At 39.8% G+C, this 18,108-nt stretch overlaps 1 protein-coding gene across 8 annotated transcripts in view; it reads left to right on the top strand.

The window, feature by feature from the left end:
- Nucleotides 1–18,108, top strand: part of kmt2cb (lysine (K)-specific methyltransferase 2Cb) — a 96,417-nt gene that overhangs the window by 28,418 nt on the left and 49,891 nt on the right. For all 8 annotated transcript variants that reach the window (XM_085255608.1, XM_085255606.1, XM_085255607.1 and 5 more), the window contains 10 exons: nucleotides 332–420; nucleotides 3,113–3,257; nucleotides 4,164–4,367; nucleotides 5,557–5,666; nucleotides 5,819–5,928; nucleotides 8,076–8,238; nucleotides 8,366–8,537; nucleotides 10,331–10,445; nucleotides 13,058–13,233; nucleotides 13,416–13,768. In XM_085255608.1, the coding sequence (XP_085111734.1) occupies nucleotides 375–420; nucleotides 3,113–3,257; nucleotides 4,164–4,367; nucleotides 5,557–5,666; nucleotides 5,819–5,928; nucleotides 8,076–8,238; nucleotides 8,366–8,537; nucleotides 10,331–10,445; nucleotides 13,058–13,233; nucleotides 13,416–13,768 (1,594 nt within the window). In that variant the 5' untranslated portion in view covers nucleotides 332–374. The remainder of the gene's footprint in view (nucleotides 1–331; nucleotides 421–3,112; nucleotides 3,258–4,163; nucleotides 4,368–5,556; nucleotides 5,667–5,818; nucleotides 5,929–8,075; nucleotides 8,239–8,365; nucleotides 8,538–10,330; nucleotides 10,446–13,057; nucleotides 13,234–13,415; nucleotides 13,769–18,108) is intronic.

Below are 18,108 nucleotides of genomic sequence, written 5' to 3'. Positions count from 1 at the left end.
CACTGTGATGCTACCATTGTGGTTACCATAAATAGGCCAATAGCGCCATCATCACTGAATCGCCCATTTATTTTCATTGCCTCTATGTTTTACCAGAGTTTCTCCTTGTAGCTGTAACACGAATATGTATGAAACACCCCACCAGTACCACCCTTTTGCCTTACCCATGACTTCAATGCCTCCATTAAAAATCAGTGAAAGCCATGACGATATTTAATTAATTCATGACTAAACCACCACTCCCCCGTCTCGAGGTGAAGTTGTGTAGTTTTAATGTCTTATTTCTTTTCATTTCCTCTGTTTCTTTGTTTGTTTGTTTTTCTTACTCCAGGGGTCGCACCAGAGGGAGAGTTGTTGTGGATGAGGAGGACAGCATGGATGGGACTGAGATAACAGAGTCCATAGACCCTCAGGACACAGGTGAGACTTTGTTTTTGATCTTTTATATACACATTGGTTTTACTGAGAGTGATATATGACTTGAACCTGCACCCCAAGTAGCCTTATGCAGTGCTTTGAAGGGTATGTTAGTAAAGGTAGATGAGTCTCCTTCTCCTGGAGAAGGATGGATGAGAGCTTTTTCTTAGCACCCAGTGCCTGTTTTTCAGGGCTATAATTGAATGGGTTTAGCTTGAGCTGTGAAGCTGTAGTGGGTGTGTATTTTTTCTTCTCCCCTTACTGCTTCCATCTCTCCTCTTGCTCTGAGATTGGCATTGAGGTGCAGAGGGAAAGAGCCCAAGGCTAATGCCCTCTAAAAGCTTTTTAAAATCCCATCAGTCTCTCCAGACCCATTTATGTGCCTTTTTTATGTGTGTACATCACATCATGTGACCATGCCTCCCATTCTGATACATTTCAGTGCCGCCCTGTTGCTGAGCTGAAGATAGTTGGAAATGTGACGCTGTCAATGACTTGCCGTTCTTCTGGTATCATTTACCTTAGAACAAACAAAGGCAATATTTCAGAGTTTAAAACCCTTCAACATTTTTTTTTGTAAATGATGTTATGAAATAACCAAGCATTCACTTTGCCTTTTCAGTCTACCGCCAGATGCACTTAAAACTCAGTGGTTTCTTCAGTGGCTCTCTGCCTCTGGGCTTTTGGCAAAATGAAATTTGTGACTCTGTGCAGTCTTGTCCTTAAAGTGATATGTGCTGAGGTCAAGCACAGTATATTATAGCCTTTTAAATGCATTGTTTATTTTGTCTGTCTCTAAATTGTTATACTTAGAGGTCACATAGCTCACATTTTCAATATACATTACCATTAAAACAGTGTGATTGCATCTAGGGAATGTGTAGAGAAATTAACGACTGATAAAGTGATAAGCCATGGCGTTATCAGTTTTGATTATGGTACTTTAGAGATTATAATGCTTCTTCTTTTTCTTTTTTTCATTCCAATCCCCCAAAAGCGACCCCTCTCTCTCAGATAGTGTGGTAGAGGCATGGAAAGCCGCAGTACTGAGCAGAACATACTTAGCAGAACATCCTTACTCTTGGTGACAATGGCTGCGATTTAATTTAAATTTGCTTTAAATTTCCCCCAATTCAATGCTGCCAGGGCTGGTTTCCGCAAGTTTGTGTTTTGAATGCCCAGGTGGAAATGTGTAGTCTGTCAGTATAGTTTTTGAATGCAAAGTTTGCTCCTAATTTTACTCACCCTTTGGTGTATTATGTATACTAGCATCCTATGCCTACATAGTTGTGTTAAAGTAATTGATCCATTAGCATTGGTAAGAGTAGTACTGTCACCTATCAGTTTTTGTAATCTGATCTTACTTAACAGTAGGTCTGCACAGTTGATGAAATTTTAATCTTGGTCACAATTTTATTTTTCCAACAATTAAATGAACATGATTGATTGAATCTGAAAATGCTTGCTTCGCAAAACAAACATAAAGAAAAAGCAGCGAACGTGCCACTAAATCAGCGCCTAACTATATGCCTCCACTCTGGACAAGTGAATAAACATCTTACATATCTGCAAATATTATTATTTAATTGACAGGAATGTAACACAATGTAAATGTGAAACTCATACCCTGCTTTAAGTGCTGCTGCAGTTTATTTAAAAAATATATATATTTATTTATTTATTTTTTCTTTAGTTAATTTAGTTGAATAAAGAGGACCAATTTTAGTTTGATGCAAAGATTTGTACATTGGTACATTAGCAGAAATGTAGGATGACATGGATGTTAAAGCATTGTTATGTTTACGTGTGGCAACATTATTATGTCAGTAATTGTGATAATTATCGTGCCCATAATTGTGGAGCCCTGCTAAACAGGATAACACAACCTTTTTTTTTTAATTTAACAAATATAATGAGCTATTATCTAAAAAATGAGGCGGGAAAAGCAACAATCAGTTTAATCAGTTGATGTCTTGTAAAAAATAATTGTAAAACATCCATTGCGTATGCATTCAGTTATCAGTAGGTAAGTAGTAGTAAGCCTAATATGAATTTTGCCCTTTTTTAATTCCTTTGGATGACACAATCATTGTGGCATTAGCCTAATTACATGCCAATGAAATATTAATAACATTTTACATGGCCCAAAGTCTCAGTGAGAGGTACTGCTGGGAGTTGTTTTGTATGATTAGCAGAGTGAATTGAGGGTTTCGTCAATTAAAGTAAAATTAAAAGCAGTCGTGATATGTCAGATATGAGTCCAGGATTGAACTTTTTTTATTCCCCCAAAATATTAATTCTAGCTACTTGAGATATTTTGACAGCCATGCCATCTCTTTTATTCCCTGCCTCTATTGTTATCACTATTCTGTACAAGACCTTGATGTTCCCACTGAGTTTATTGTAATCAGTGCTTGAGCATATGGTCCCCATATTTTACCATCCATCTTGCTAAAAAAGGCTGTGTTTCTGACCTGGAGGAAAAAGACTAGAATATAACCAACCTGTCCTGTAACAGCCTGTGTCTGTCAGGGGCTGTATGCTAAACATGCAGTCATAATTGGCAGTGAATTGAGGAGCATTTACCAGCACAGAGGCAGATGCATTGGAACAATTCAGTGCTTAGCTGTTTCTCTACTCCCTAACAGATCTTTTCTCTTTTTTCCTTCCGTGTCTTTTTCATTTTTACCATCAGAAACACAAATCCAGCCGGTGGAGACTGTGGAAGTGACCAGTGAGGTGCCAGAGGAGGACAGGCCCTCTTCCCCTCTGGCCCAGAGCCCTCTAGCCGAGAATTCAGCAGGACCATCTGTCCCAACAAGTAGAGAAGTCAAAAGCAGGTTAAAAAAACTTTTCACTTCCCCAGAATCGCTGTTTTTGAGAAATAAAGAACCGTGCATGCATGTGTGTGAGAGACTCTGTGTGTATCTTTTTACTTTTTAAATTGTTTTTATGAATGAATAAGCACAGGTCTAGCACATACTAGATACATGCATGGATGGATTAGGTGGGAGTCATCAGCAGGTAGAGGCAGCCCTTTTCCTCCCAGGTGTCACTTTGTTAGAGGTTGCAATCAGTCTTCTGGCCTGTCTGTTCTATCGATGTTGGTGATGGAAAGCAGATCAGGAGCCTCTCCTGGGATCTTATTAACAGTACCATCTCAGCACTTAATGTGATAAATATTTGCTGCTTGCTTTATTACTCAACTTTCCAGCTCTTGGCCACTGTTCTGCTGCTTTTCTGTTTACCACTTTGTCTCCAAGATGGCTTTCTCACTTAAAATGTTGATTGTTAGCACATCCAAATATCTGTTGTATAACCGGACTTGTCTATCTGCCTTTCTTTCTTTCTTTCTTTCTTTCTTTCTTTCTTTCTTTCTTTCTTTCTTTCTTTCTTTCTTTCTTTCTTTCTTTCTTTCTTTCTTTCTTTCTTTCTTTCTTTCTTTCTTTCTTTCTTTCTTTCTTTCTTTCTTTCTAAATTACAAGGTCTGTGTTACTTAAATACATTATAATTTTTACAAGTTGTCTGCTTATAGCAGTATGTGTTTGGGAGACTGTGTGTGTGTGTCTATGTGTGGTGATAGTCTGTCTGCTTTGCTTTGTGAGGTTTTATGTATATTGCAGCACAGACAGTCCCAGTGCCACAAGAAGGAGGCCTTAATTCATGGTGACACGTATGGCACTGTATTAAGTCACAGTAGGTATATATAATTAAACACCCTCTACCACCCATTTTCTTTCTTTTAGTGAGCGTCTCTGTGCCTTCTGTTACTGCGGTGGTCGTAGCCTTCTGGGTCAGGGGGAACTACAAGTATTCACCGTCACGTCTCAGCTTGAAGCACTCTTCAGCCACAAAGCTGATGGGAGCTCAACAGGCGATGGCAGCGATGGTGATAAAACTGCTCAGCCAAAAATGGCCGAAGAGACCACCTCAGGACAGAAGGAGAAGAAGTAAGTAGGCCTGGCTGACACTGTTGTCACAAATAGTTTGGCTGCCATCGTTGGTTAGGAATAAGACACAATCTGTAATGCTTCCTTGTCATGAGTTAATGAGCTGCAAGAAATGAAAATTTGCTAACAGCTTACTTCATTGTTCTTTTTTGTCCTTGGCTTCTATACACTGATGTTACTGTGAAATCTTGTGAAAGCTGTTAGTCTGATCAAAAAGATTTTTCTTTTAGTTGACTTGAATTTTGTTATCCTGGTAATATGAAGCAGTAGTGGTGGTTAATATGGTCACACCTAACATACACACCCAACTGTCAGTATTCCCCAGGCCATGAGATGCCAGATCAGGCAAAGGTTACACAAGAGTCTTGTGTTTGTATGCACACAAATGCAAATCATACAAATAAAAGACCCTTCCTGCGCTCAATTGGACAACTGCCTGATTTGTTTTGGTCCTTTGAAACCAGTTGGTTGTCTCTCTGGGTTCACAGTACTGTAATGGCCAGTGACAGCATTATGGGTTTGGCAACAGGCCTAGCCAACCAGTAGCTGGTGTCCTGTTTGTGTGATTGGTCATTGAGCCCTTAGCTGTGAGAGAGAATAGATATATCATAATATATCATTTAAGACTAAAAATTAAGAAGAAAAAAAGAGATTAGGAGAGAAGACCATTTCATAATTGCTAATAAAAGTGTAAGGAATAGGTTCCCATCATGTTCCCAGAAACCCCCATCTTGATTTTGGCTGTTAGTTGTTTCCTGGAAATCCTTTTAAATGTTAATGCTCCCTCTCCACGTATTCTACATCCTATGCTGCTCAATAGTTGAAGCCAGGGAGTTGGAGAAATGCATCCCTTTCAACAGATTTTATGAGACAGAACAGCCAGCCTCTTGTGCACACGCTAAAAAAGATGGCCCTCCTTCCCGTCCTCCTCCTCTTCATCCACCTCCCTCCCCCACAGCTTTTTACTTGGACAGACATTTTTCCCCCAGCTCATTCTCTGTCTTCATTTCTTTGCTTTTGTAAAAACGGCACATCATTCTCTACCTTTATGTCTCTGTCCTCAATTTATTCTCAAGTTGATTCAGGCTGTCCTTCTCTTGCATAGTGCATTTTTAAGCTGTTCTCTACGTTAAAAAAAAATCTGTGCTGAGATGACTTTTTTTTTAAAAAACCTTTTTCTTTGTTCCAGTGGGTCTGAAGGCTGCGAGGATGAGCCAGACCCAGCCAGTCGATTTTGGAACGAGCTTTCTCATGTCGGCCTTCCAGAAGATCTCAACGTCCAGTCTCTCTTCGAGTCAGGTGTGGCTAATGGACTCAGCCTATTTCTACATCCCATTTTAACAGTAATTATTTGTACTTGGAGAGTTAACAAGTGTACATGCTTTATATGCTAATACTGAATTTGTCTCTGATTCAGTTATTTGTTTGTCACATCCGTCTTTAAATTGTAGGGCAATGCTGGGCACATCAGAGTTGTGCCTTGTGGTCCGACGGTGTTTGTGAGGGCGAGGGACAATCTCTGCTTAATGTGGACAGAGCCATTGACTCAGGGAGCACAAAGGTGAGTCAAGGGAGAACATCCTGGGACTAATGGGTGTTAACACCATCTTAATGTGTTGGGGCAGCAGGGGAGGGACTGATTCAGTGAAACACAACAAAGCTGATGGATCAGACTGGCTGGTAAAGGTCGGCCTGGCAGCATGGCTCTCTCAGCTGTGAAATGGAAAAGGTCACACCACTCAACAGGGCTGAGCTCTCATGGCAGCTTGGCTCCTAGCGGCAGAAGTGGTACTACTTAAAGAGCTCTGATTCTTTTTTCACTGCCCATCGTGTGTGCTACCCATTAGTAGTGCTGCCACTTGATCTCCAAGTGGTTACTAGTACACACTCATGGAACTCAGAGAAATGGAATTGGGGTGAGGTTTTCTAGCCTGATCATCAGGTAGCTGAAATGGCACTTTGAACAGGCAGGGCTCTAGAGTGCGACCAATTTGGTCGCAAATGCGACCAAATTTTTCAGTGGTGCGACTAAAAATAAATATTTGGTCGCACAGGTGCGACCAACTGTTCCGGTAACAAAAAAAAAATCTCTGTAACTCTCCGTGTGGTCAACAACAGACACACATTATGCACCTATCGTGGACTAAACCAATCAGAGATAGTCAGGGGCGGGACCTCTCTGATTGGCCGTGGTCCAGTTGAAAGTGCAGGTGGAGGAGAGAGGTGAGTAGCTTGAATAAAGCGATATCAATTCATTAACGGATTCCACACAAAGACCTAAACACGGAGCGGACCCAACACATCAGAATCAGCTTCGTCTTTCTCGGCTTTCTCACCCGACGGCCTGAACACGGACACGCTGTCGGAGCTTAGCGATTCTTCGGGTCCGCGCTGTGTTTACGTCTTTTTGCGCTGATTCTGAGCTGCAGGTTTTGCCTCTCTCCAACCAAAATTCACTGAGCCTGCAGCAAAAGAAGCAGCAAACTGCGCTTCACATTTGATCAATGTCGTCATGAATTCCCTCTGACTTTTGCTGTTTTGCTTCCACCACGATAAAAATCACACTTCCTGCACAGCTCTCTCTCTCTCTGTACTTGAGGAACAGTTTCCCGTCTCAAATCTGTTTTCTGCATTATTCATTCGCTTATTACCCACCAGTCTAGCGTTGTTTACAGCGCTTTTTCTTTTTTTCACTTAAATGACCTCGGACAAGAAAGCCTAATTTCTGCTGTTCAATACTGAAGAAATTTAAATTTCTTAAAATTATGCAAAATTGCAGAATATTTTTAAAGTTATCTGCTATAAAAAGCCAGACCAGGAAAATCTCCTTCATGTTTTCCTGTGTTTTATTCTCAGATACTTTCACACAAAGGCATGTGCTGTGATTTTCACAATTCTGATGAAGTCTCATGTGTATCAGTACTGATAAATGATCAGAATTATAATATTTCTGACTGTCTGAGGCTGTCTGAAATTCATAGCCAGTGCTCTGACACGGTGCCATCAATATTTGAATGCTGAAAAAGCACAGTGTATCCAGGAAACACATTATATGCTGCGATAAATGCACTGCCCAAGTGTCCCCTCTCCCCACGGCCTTTCAGCAGCAGACAGCAGCAAACAGGTCGTCAGAGGAGGCCAAGATGATGATTAAGTTTTTAACATTTTCTACAATATTGACAAAGCACTTTAAGCACAAGTTTGTTAGTTAATAATTTAGAAATTAATATTGTCTGTATGGACTTCCCCCCCCCCAAAGAAAGTGCACATGTAAAACTGCGGTGTTAAGCGATGCGGTTGAAAAATTTGAGTGCGCCTAACTTTTGTGCCGGTACGCCTAAATTTTTAAAGTTAGGCGTACCGGTGCGCCCATGTCAAAAAGTTAGTCTAGAGCCCTGACAGGTGTCTTAATCCAAATAAACCGTTTCCCAAAAATATACTAAGATAAAATAGTCCAGAAAGAAGAAGTGCTACACATCAGATCTTGGCTGATTTGACAGGTATTCTTTGATGTGGCAGGTTAAAGTACAAAACAAAAAAAACATAGGAGCGAACACCTTTCTGTGATGTGATGTGATTTTTTTTAACGTGAAATCAGGCATTTATAGACCATTTAAACATTACGTTTGTTAGTGTTTAAGAAATGTGTTTTAGTTGGAGAAAAGGGAGATTTTAGACATATTTTAAGATCGCTCTTTTTCTCCGCAGCACTGTGCATACTGTAAGCGCCTTGGAGCATCCATTAAGTGCTGTGCTGAAGGATGTGCTCAACTCTATCATTACCCCTGTGCGGGGGCAGCTGGGACTTTTCAGGATATCAGAAGTCTCTCACTCTTATGCCCAGAACACATTGAATTGGCCACTCACAAATGTAAGTTCAGAAAAATTTGATGTGTCAACTCCATAGGAAAATAACATAATGTATATTTAACAAAACTAAGACTAAATTGCATTGTATAAACTTTTCTTGCCTTCTCTTTTCATTCAACTGTCCACAGTTGTAGATGATATAAATTGCGTACTATGTGATAGCCCAGGGGATCTACTGGACCAGCTCTTTTGCACCAGTTGTGGTCTGCATTACCATGGGATATGCCTGGACATGGCTGTGACCCCTCTAAGGAGGGCAGGTTGGCAGTGCCCTGAGTGCAAAATCTGCCAGACGTGCAAGTGAGTCACTTCCCCTCTCCTCTAAATAACGGTTTTCCCTACTTTGTTTTTTTCCTTTTTGTTTACTTTTTTCCTTTCTTAATTTCTGTAAAGCTACCAGGCTTCATGCTTACTGCTTGTTTGTTTACCTCTGTGGTTTGTGAGGAGCTGACTGGACGTTGTACCCTGAAGCTCAGTCTTATAACCTCTGACCTTATTTAAACAGCACAAGAGCTCTGTTTGCAACCAGGCCTGTTTGCCTGGGGTAACCACTGTCTATTGAGTATTAAATATTGCATTACCATCCTGTAGCTGCATATTTATATTTTTCAAAATATCTTGAGCTTTGCGATGCAGTTTTAGATAGTGTAATTGATTAGTTTAAAGATCTTTTTACTTCAGCCAATTCATTGGCATTATGGACAGCGCAGCAACTTCTCACACCTTTGCACAGCTACATGCTTAAGGCTACTGTAAATCAGCTTGACAAATGTTTCAGCATACTAGCATTTCTTTACTAACATTAAGTAATGAAAAAAATGACATCATCAGCATATAGCTATAGCTTAAACTCAGCACTGGGTATAACAGTACAACTAGCAAAACTAGTAATCAAATGTCACTTCATTTGCTAGTGTGAACAAAAGTGGTGATAGAGATGACTTTGTTTTATTTAAAGCTATTAATAAATTGGGTATGAAGCGGTCTTTCCTGTTAGCTATTTTTTTCTTTCTATTTTTTTTCTTACCTTCATCCTCCTGAACAAGGGGCTTGCGTGAAGTTTCATAATTATTTGTATAGCAATCTAACATGGAAATCTTCCTTTCATTCACACATCAGTTCTAATTTTGGCTATAATCGGCTAATATTAGCCATTTGCTATTTGTATCAACATTTGTAATGGCCCATGAAGAGCTATATTGCATATTTTTTGACCAGATGGCTCTCTGCAAATTCAGTGTTGCCGTTACTCACTCAGAAACCCGCAAACACAGCACTAGGCTGATTAAAGCAAAGGTGGGTACAATATAAATGAATAAATAAATAACTACACATAAAAAATATTAGGGAAATCTGTCTACCACTGATATCATGCAGAGGACTCTTACTCCTAAAAATATTTCCAATGTTGTTAAACCTTTGATTAAGTTAATATCCTTAGACGGTGCCACCTGCTGGATTACGTTAACATTAGCTGTCTAAATACTGACAGTGTTAAGGTTTTTTGTTAGGAAGATATGATTACTTCTTTTCCTTCTTCTTTTTCTTGTCATTCTAACTCAGATTTCACAATAACTGAATATTACCATGTAAACAGTTTAGCACTTGTAATGTTCAGAGATCCACTGATCATTTGGCCAGTGACCGGAAATAATCTGTTTCTGATCAACCATGACTGGTGGCAATGGGATTTTGAATCACTTTCTGTTTTGATCTTATTAGCCTGCTACAGTCTGATGGGTCAGTGCAATTCTCTATGAATGGCTTTGTTTTTTTGTTTTTTAAACATAATTTCAACGTCAATGTAATATCCTTACAATTTATGGAAATTGGAAAGTGACCCGGACTTGAAAAGTTACTGCATTTGATTTATACTTGGATAGGAGCAAAGAACTTGTAAGCTTTTCAGAGAATTCAACTGTAGATGCAGTAGGACAGTTGAGGTCGGGTCTTGCAGGTCTTAGCAGAAGAAATGGATTACAGAAGGAAGCATAGAGCTATATCATTACAAATGACATTGTCTCATTGTATTAGACAAAAATAAATAAATAAATAAATCTCAACCCTAAAACCTTTTTACTGTCTCTTTGTAGGAATCCAGGAGAGGACACTAAAATGCTGGTGTGTGACATGTGTGACAAAGGGTACCATACCTTCTGTCTGCAACCTGTTATAGACTCTCTTCCCACCAACGGATGGAGATGTCAGGTAGGAAACAACTAATGGGTAATGTTGAAATTTAAAAAAAAAAAAAAAATTAAACCGAAAACAAAGAAAAAAAAAACAGGCTTGTAAGTAAAAGTATTTGCACTAGATTAAAGTGTTTCAAATAACTGCATTGATTCATCTGGTGCAATCACAAAATTGAACAATACAATTAAATGGAAAAGAAATTAAGTTAGTTGGACCTTGCATATGACACCCACGAGAATGTAGCTTTTTGATGGTTTCAATTTGTGCTTTCTGTGGTTATGAATGACTCAGACCAGCTGATCATTTAAAGACTTCAGTTCAGCCTCAGCGCTGGAAGATAACACTATGTTTGTGTGAATGCTCATGCACAAATGGTTTGCTTGCCACTCAGCTGGCTGGTTAGCACACCGCCTAATATGTTTTTTTGCAGCACCAGTTTGAGTAGGGCACATCAGTAGAGACAGCGGGTGATGCAAGGTCTTTACTCTTGGTTCTCTATTTGACTCAGCACAGGGGCATTTCACCCCCCCCCCCCACACACACACACAGCCTTGGCACTTGCTTCTCTGGAACACTTGCCTACATCCTATGTCCCCGCTCATGTGGTAGTTTTGTTCTGAGCATTGTCGTCTCACTCAAGTAGAAATCAATGAAAAATGAGTCATTGTTCCAGTTTCGGTGTTCTGTGAAGTTCCTGTGATGTGGCTTTAAGTATGAACACTAGAATTGTTGACTGCGTACCATAGGAAAAAGGTTTACCCGAGCTCAGAGGCTAGTTAGCCGAGTAAGCCGCTAATTTAAAGTAAGTGCATACAGTCTTGTTAAAGGCAAGTTTTAATGACTATGTCTTGTGGAAAAGAAGTGCTCACAATATAAAATCTCATTTTCAATCTTTTTTTTGTTGTTGTTGTTTCAGAAAATAGACAGAATACAAAAAATTCTACTATACCCCCACCCCCATCCCACAGCAACTCAAACTACATTAATACCCCAACCTCTTAAACCCAAAGGGACATTTCTGAGGTTCCTGCTCGAAAATGACATCCTCAAAATTAATAGAGTATTTCTCTGCAATTACAAACTCTGTGTTAACAATCTTGCTATCAAAGTAAAGCTAACACACACACATATACATATATATATATATATATATATATATATATATATATATATATATATATATATATAGAGAGAGAGAGAGAGAGAGAGAGAGAGAGAGAGAGAGAGAGAGAGAGAGAGAGAGAGAGAGAGATATAGATAGATATAGATAGATATATATATCTTTTTTTTTTTTTTTTTTTAATTATTCAATAAGCAAATGTAGCCCCAGCAGAGGGGTTCTTTCAGAGAGTAAAAATTTGAATGTTAATATGTCAGCAAAAATTCAATGTGCTGGTGTGTTGCATGTCAGTGGATAAAGTCAGTAGTGGTGTAATGATTATCTAGGAATACAATAATATTAATAATAGTCCTTCTTCATTTCCTGTTTTAAATGAACAGTGACACTCAAGTGACGTACTAGGGGAATCGAAACCAAGTGAGCTTTTTTTTAATCCCAAGACAACTCTGCTTACTGGTTCATATTGTTGGTGTGGAAACTCCCTTAAAAACACTGGCTGCTATTTATTTGCTCAAGTTAAACTGTGTTTCTGTCACTCACAAAGCTGTGCTCAACAAGCCATTCCACTGACTCTTGACGAGGACTGCAGCTTTAATCATAAGTTTCAAGTAATTTCTCCCCCTCATTCAAACTAAGCGCTACAGGGGTTACTCAGCGTGCAAGCTTGGTTGATTGGCGAACAGTAAAGGCAATGCTTGCGTTATCCTGTTTAAAGAAATATACACATTTTCCTGTTATTTTGGGCCATATGATAAATAGAAATGTCTATGCTTGAGTAAATTAAACCATTTACCAAAACTGTGTTGCCAAAAATGTCTTCTCTGCAGGAAAGGGTGTGTGTATGTGTGTGCAGGGGGAAAAGAAAGCTGGAAAATATAAAAGGTTGATTACATCTGATAATTGTCTGTTTAAAAAGAATCAGCCAGAAACGCTGCTCAGATGTCCTCCATGTTTTGATTATTGTAATCCAACTTGGATTCCAGCTCTTGGCCATTTGTAGCACTACTTGGCAGTATCCTGCAGTTTTGCGGCTGTAACCTGAATATTTTGGTGCCAAGATTTTAAAGTTTTGTGCTCTTAATCAAAAATAATAATAAAAAAATATAAATGCTTACTGATGAAATAATTCAAATGTGGATTATTAATAAAAGTGCCTTTTGAAAAGTTGTCCAAAGTATTTTCCTCGTCAGAAAATTGCCCAGTTTATCATTTTCATCAAACACTATTTTTGTTTATGTTTTTTCACAGTCCCCTGGTCTATCTTTAGATTTTACATTGTACAAATCTTTATATACTCACACTGAGATTTTTATATGTTTACACTGAACTCTGGGTATGTACAGATTTCATAAGATAAGATAAGATAACCTTTATTAGTCCCACACGTGGGAAATTTGTTTGTTTGTTTCATGCTTGGTTCCCACTCCATGGTTGAAATGTCTAATCAGTGTAGCAGAAGCACTGAATTCATACTACACTTATTTATTCATCTTCATTTTCTCCTCAGAACTGCAGAGTTTGCCTCCAATGTGGAACGCGAACCAGCGGCCAGTGGCACCACACCAGCCTGCTGTGTGAGAACTGTGTCCAAAATCAGGACCCTGCTCTGTGTTGTCCTATGTGTGCCTGCATTTTGGACCCTGAGCACCATAAAGACGTAGTATTCTGCCACACTTGTAAAAGGTAAGGGACTTGTGTTTAACTGTAATACCACACATGCAGTGCTCCTTTTTAATCCTTATTTACTATGGTGTACACTGCTGTTTAATGGTAACATGGTGAAACACTTGGATAGCATACTGATAGTTCAAATTTTAGGATTGCCCCATTAGACACTCTCTTAAATTCCTTTGCACTCCTTTCAGATGGCTACACCTGGAGTGTGAGCGTCAGAACTCAGGCCAAGCAGAAATCCACCCCAGAGAGGACTATGTTTGTTCCAACTGCAGGTCTCCTGCTGCAGAGCAGGCGCTACATCCAGAGGATATGGACACCGGCCCAGAGCTCAGCCCTCAGCCAGCCTCCATGCACACAAACTCTGAGACTGGCGTACAGCTGGCTCAAAAGCACACAGACCTAGAACTTGGCAATCAGCTGCCTCCTGAAATGCACAAAGACCCAAAACCGGAATTACTTGCTGTTCCATTGCACTCAGATCCAGAGCATCTACAGGCTACTGTCCAGGAGGAGAAGCTGGCCACATCAGACACGAAGCCTGGTAGGTCTTTGTTCCAGATTAGATTATACACAGATTACACTAAGATCCTTTCACCTTGTCTTTTGATATCTTGAAATCTTTTATTTTCATCTGTGCTCAAATTTATCCCTCATAAGAATCTAAGCTGTTTCTCACCTTGTTAATCATATCTTGTTATTGCAAGGACAAGGAAAGTTATTCTTTTGATTATATGAAATAGCAAACACTGAGGTTATATGATTAAGTATGAAAGACCATTTTTGTCTTTGTAGTTAAGGATTCATTGACTCAGCCTCTATCCACGCAGAAGCAGTTGAAAGTCTCGGCTATGAAACATCAATTTGTGCTGTAACATCAGTACTGATAAAGTTTTGAAAGTCACAGTTGTTGCAGATTAAAGTACTGAAGAGTTGTTTGGGCAAACACTAAAGAGAAGCACTCCCTCTTTTATTTGGAGGCCTTTATGAGGACTCCCAAATAAACAGATGGTGTCCTACCAGCAACAGATTAAAGCAACTCTATAGCCTTTGTAATTCTGTGTTTTGAAAATGTAAAGTACTTTGTTTCCCCATACTGTCTCTGGGGAAGATTATATGTAAGGTCTGTCACTATTAATGAAGAACTGATCATCTGCTTTACTTCAAGGAGCACCTATTTTTTTTCCAAATATTGCTAGCATGCATCAAAATTTAACATAAAACATTTCTACTTGAGACGGGCACCAAGTTGACAGATTTTGCTTGAGCTTTAAATAAACTTTGCAGGTAACAGCCTAACTTATCAACTTGGCAAAATTTGCTAGTGATTCTTCACTGGGGGGAAAAAACGTAGCCCATTTACCTTGTGGTTTTCAGAAGCAGGTTATGATGTAATGATGCACAGCAAGCTGTCTCAGCCATGCTGGATTCAAAATATGGCCGTTGATTTAAGTTCCAAATATGAATGTTACATAGAAACCACTTAGAACATAGAAAGAAGTGCTTGTGTGTATGGGTGTGAAAGGGTGAATGAGGCAAGTTGTGCAAAGCGCTTTGAGTGCTCAGAGTAGAAAAGCATTATATATGAACTGTTCCATTTACCATTTGTGTTGTAGCTGTACCTCCGTAAGAACTTTCTGTGTTGTAACTGTAACTCTGTAAGAAGAAAATTTTCAACTGATTACATATTGTTTTCAAGTCAACACATTGGCGCCATGGTTAGCACTGTTACCTCACAACAAGCAGGTCCTGGTTTCAAGTCCACCGTCTTTGGAGTCTGGATTTTCTCTCCGTGTCTGCGTGGGTTCTCTACGGTTACTCTGGCTTCCTCCCACAGTCCAGAAGATGCAGTTATTGGGGTTAAGTTATATGGTGATCCTAAATTCCCCATATGTGTGAATGTGTGTGTGAATGGTTGTCTCCCTATGACTGGTGATGTGTCCAGGGTGTACTCTGTCTCTTTCCTGTGGCAACTGGGACTGGTTCCAGCCCCTACACAACCAAGGATTAGATAAGTGGAATGGATGTTTTCAAGGCATAACCATCAAAGAGTTTTAGTACTGAACTTGAATTCAAACTTCTACTCAAGATTTGATGTGCACACCAGTTTTCTACGGATATCCCGAAGCTGAAGCATCATTCATGTAATAATAAAATTGAACTGCATCTGACTGTTCTTCCTGGTAGTTCCATTGTTTGTATTGCATTATGGTGCAAGCTTTATTGCCACTTTAAGTTGCACAGTGTTGGAATGCTTGCATGAAGCTCAGAGCTGCATCTCAATTCTGGTGCCTGTGAGATTTGCCAGCACTGGAGTGCAATATCAGTGAAATATATGGTTAGCTGGGGTTGCCAGTGGCAGCTCTGCTGCCCACTCTTGTCTAAGCAGCAGACTCCACTGATGAGAGAATGGATTGCAGTAGCATGATGGTGATATCGCTGATCCCCTGACTGCTAACCTGCCTTTGAGCTATATTGGCTCATTCATTCATTATTACTCACACAGCTTGGCCGCACTGCTCACCATATAAATGTTCTCTCATTTTACTTTTCCTGTAGCTATTCACTGTTTCATTACTAGGGATGGGTATTGATAAGATTTTAACGATTCCGATTCCATTTTCGATTCTGTTTAACGATTCGATTCCTTATCGATTCTCTTATCGATTCTCTTATCGATTCTTTTTTTTTAAAAAGGAGAACACTAAAGTCGATTAGCTTAGAACTTTGTTTTATATCTTCTCTTTGAACAAGATAGAAATTTAGGAGTAACATGGCCTTACAAACCCAACAGTGAGATCTTAAGAGATCCACAGCCTACGGCTCTTCAATGGGGTGTCACAGGGTCCCCAGGAAAAAAAATGTATATGTAAAATAATAAAATTAATATTCTCCTGTAGCAATAACAAAGTTTAACATAAATTATTCTGTAGCAATTACACAAGAATATCCAGTAATGTCCTGCCTACAATTAAACACATTCACTTACCAAAGTGAAATCGGGGGCATCTGCTGTGGCAAATGGGTGCAAGCCTTTGACCACAAACTTAGACACTGCTGGGTGACATTCGTCTATCCTGGCCTGAAAGGAGACGCTACCGGTAGACTGCAGCGAGAACTGCCAGCATCTGAGCCAGCCAGACTCTGTCTCTCTCATCATGGTTATCTAAATGCAACGCACAGTAATAGCAGGTTTTGTAATAAGGTAAATCGCGCTAACATAATATGCAATGCTAATTGATTAGTTACCTGCAGTATTAACGGGAGAGGACGTGGAAACGCTACCGCTGCTGCTGGGTTGAGCTTCGCTAGTCCGGAGCGGATCAAAAACACGACATTCGTTGAAAGCAATCGCGTGTTTTTTGAGCAAATGCTTTTGCATATTCGTAGTGTTTCCTCCCTTTGATGAAATCTCTACTTTGCAAGTATTGCACGTTGCCCTGTTGTCATCCTTTCTCATAAAGTGTAACCAAACTTTTGAGCGTTTGCGCCGCTCAGGCGCCGTGTTTCCTACTGGGTAAAAGACGCTACTCAACGTGATGACGTCATTCGGGGCGACTGGAATCGATAAGGGAATCGTTTTTAAAAGTGGCAAACGATTCCAAGGAATTGAAACAGTGGGAACCGGTTCTCAACAAGAACCGGTTTTCGATACCCATCCCTATTCATTACTGGATTTACCTGGTGAGGCAGTGAGTTACTGGTTGTGGTTTTTAAAGACATGTGGAGTGAACTTGTTATATTGTGCATACATTTTTAATTGTTAACTTTTTAAAGTTAACAGTAAACACAAAACAGTATTATTCCTACCCTTCTCTTAACATGTCATACCCCTTTTACTTAAAATATAGTGTTTGGGGTTAAAGGCTCTGAACTGAACAGTTATAATTTTTCACTAGGTATTAATAGGACACTTTAAAAAAAGAACTAATCTGTACTTAATTTATGCTCTTTTTTTCCCCACTTTTTCCTTTTTTTAAAAAACATGTGATGATGACTATGCTGCCAGCTGCCCACTCGTGTAATGCAATTAAAGTCATTAACTGGAGCTGTTCATCACCTGCCAGGATTCACCACCCCTCAGGGTTTAACAACAGGCTTACAGTGACTTAACTGACAGATGCTGTTAGATCCATTCTGTGAATGCAGGCGAGGCCTGACTTTAGGCCTTCACTGCATTAATCAGAGCTGCATGTTTATCTAAACCATCACCTTATTCACTGTAGGAGATATAGGAAGTAAGGTGTTAATATGAATGTGAATGCGTGTTCAGCTTGGTCAATAGCTGATGGCTGGAGATGGTTGGAGGCCCATCTCTCTAATTGACTCTCTGGCATCAGCACCGGATGAGCACCTGCAAGCTGCACAGTCATGAGCCCAGAGCACACAGACCCTGGGATGTTGGTTGTCATGGTTACTCCCTTCCCTGGCAGAGATGCGTAGCAGGTGCATGTGTGTGTCAGGATCAGTATGACATGGGAACTTGTGGATTGCAATGGTGGGCGCCTCCTTAAGACTAGGCTATCTGTACTGTCAGAGGGTGTCTGGCAGAATACTGGCTCGATGTTTGGATTCCTGATAGCCAGCAATGACTAGTTCTATTCATACCAGACTAGTCAAACGCATTGCTGTCTCTGCTATAAAACCAAATAGAAAGGGGGGTACACATTACAAAACCAAAGTGATGAGAGAAAACAGGAGAGACTATATTAATACCAAAATGAAGTCTGTGATACAAGCTTACCTCATGTGGTTTTTTGCACTGCGACCACTTGTTACCCAAAATCAGCTCTTCTCACACACTTCTCACGGTGCTTTCACGAGTGAAAGAAAGTGATATTGGTGTCATTGTCTCAGGAAACTACATCATTGTTTAGTTCTGCT

This window comes from Mchenga conophoros, linkage group LG18 (genome assembly GCF_057382185.1).
Source record: "Mchenga conophoros isolate Kocher_MC1m ecotype Shallow Benthic linkage group LG18, M_conophoros_male_GT1.1, whole genome shotgun sequence".
In the NCBI taxonomy this organism is placed as follows: Eukaryota; Metazoa; Chordata; class Actinopteri; order Cichliformes; family Cichlidae; genus Mchenga; species Mchenga conophoros.
This window is presented reverse-complemented; position numbering and strand designations above follow the sequence as displayed.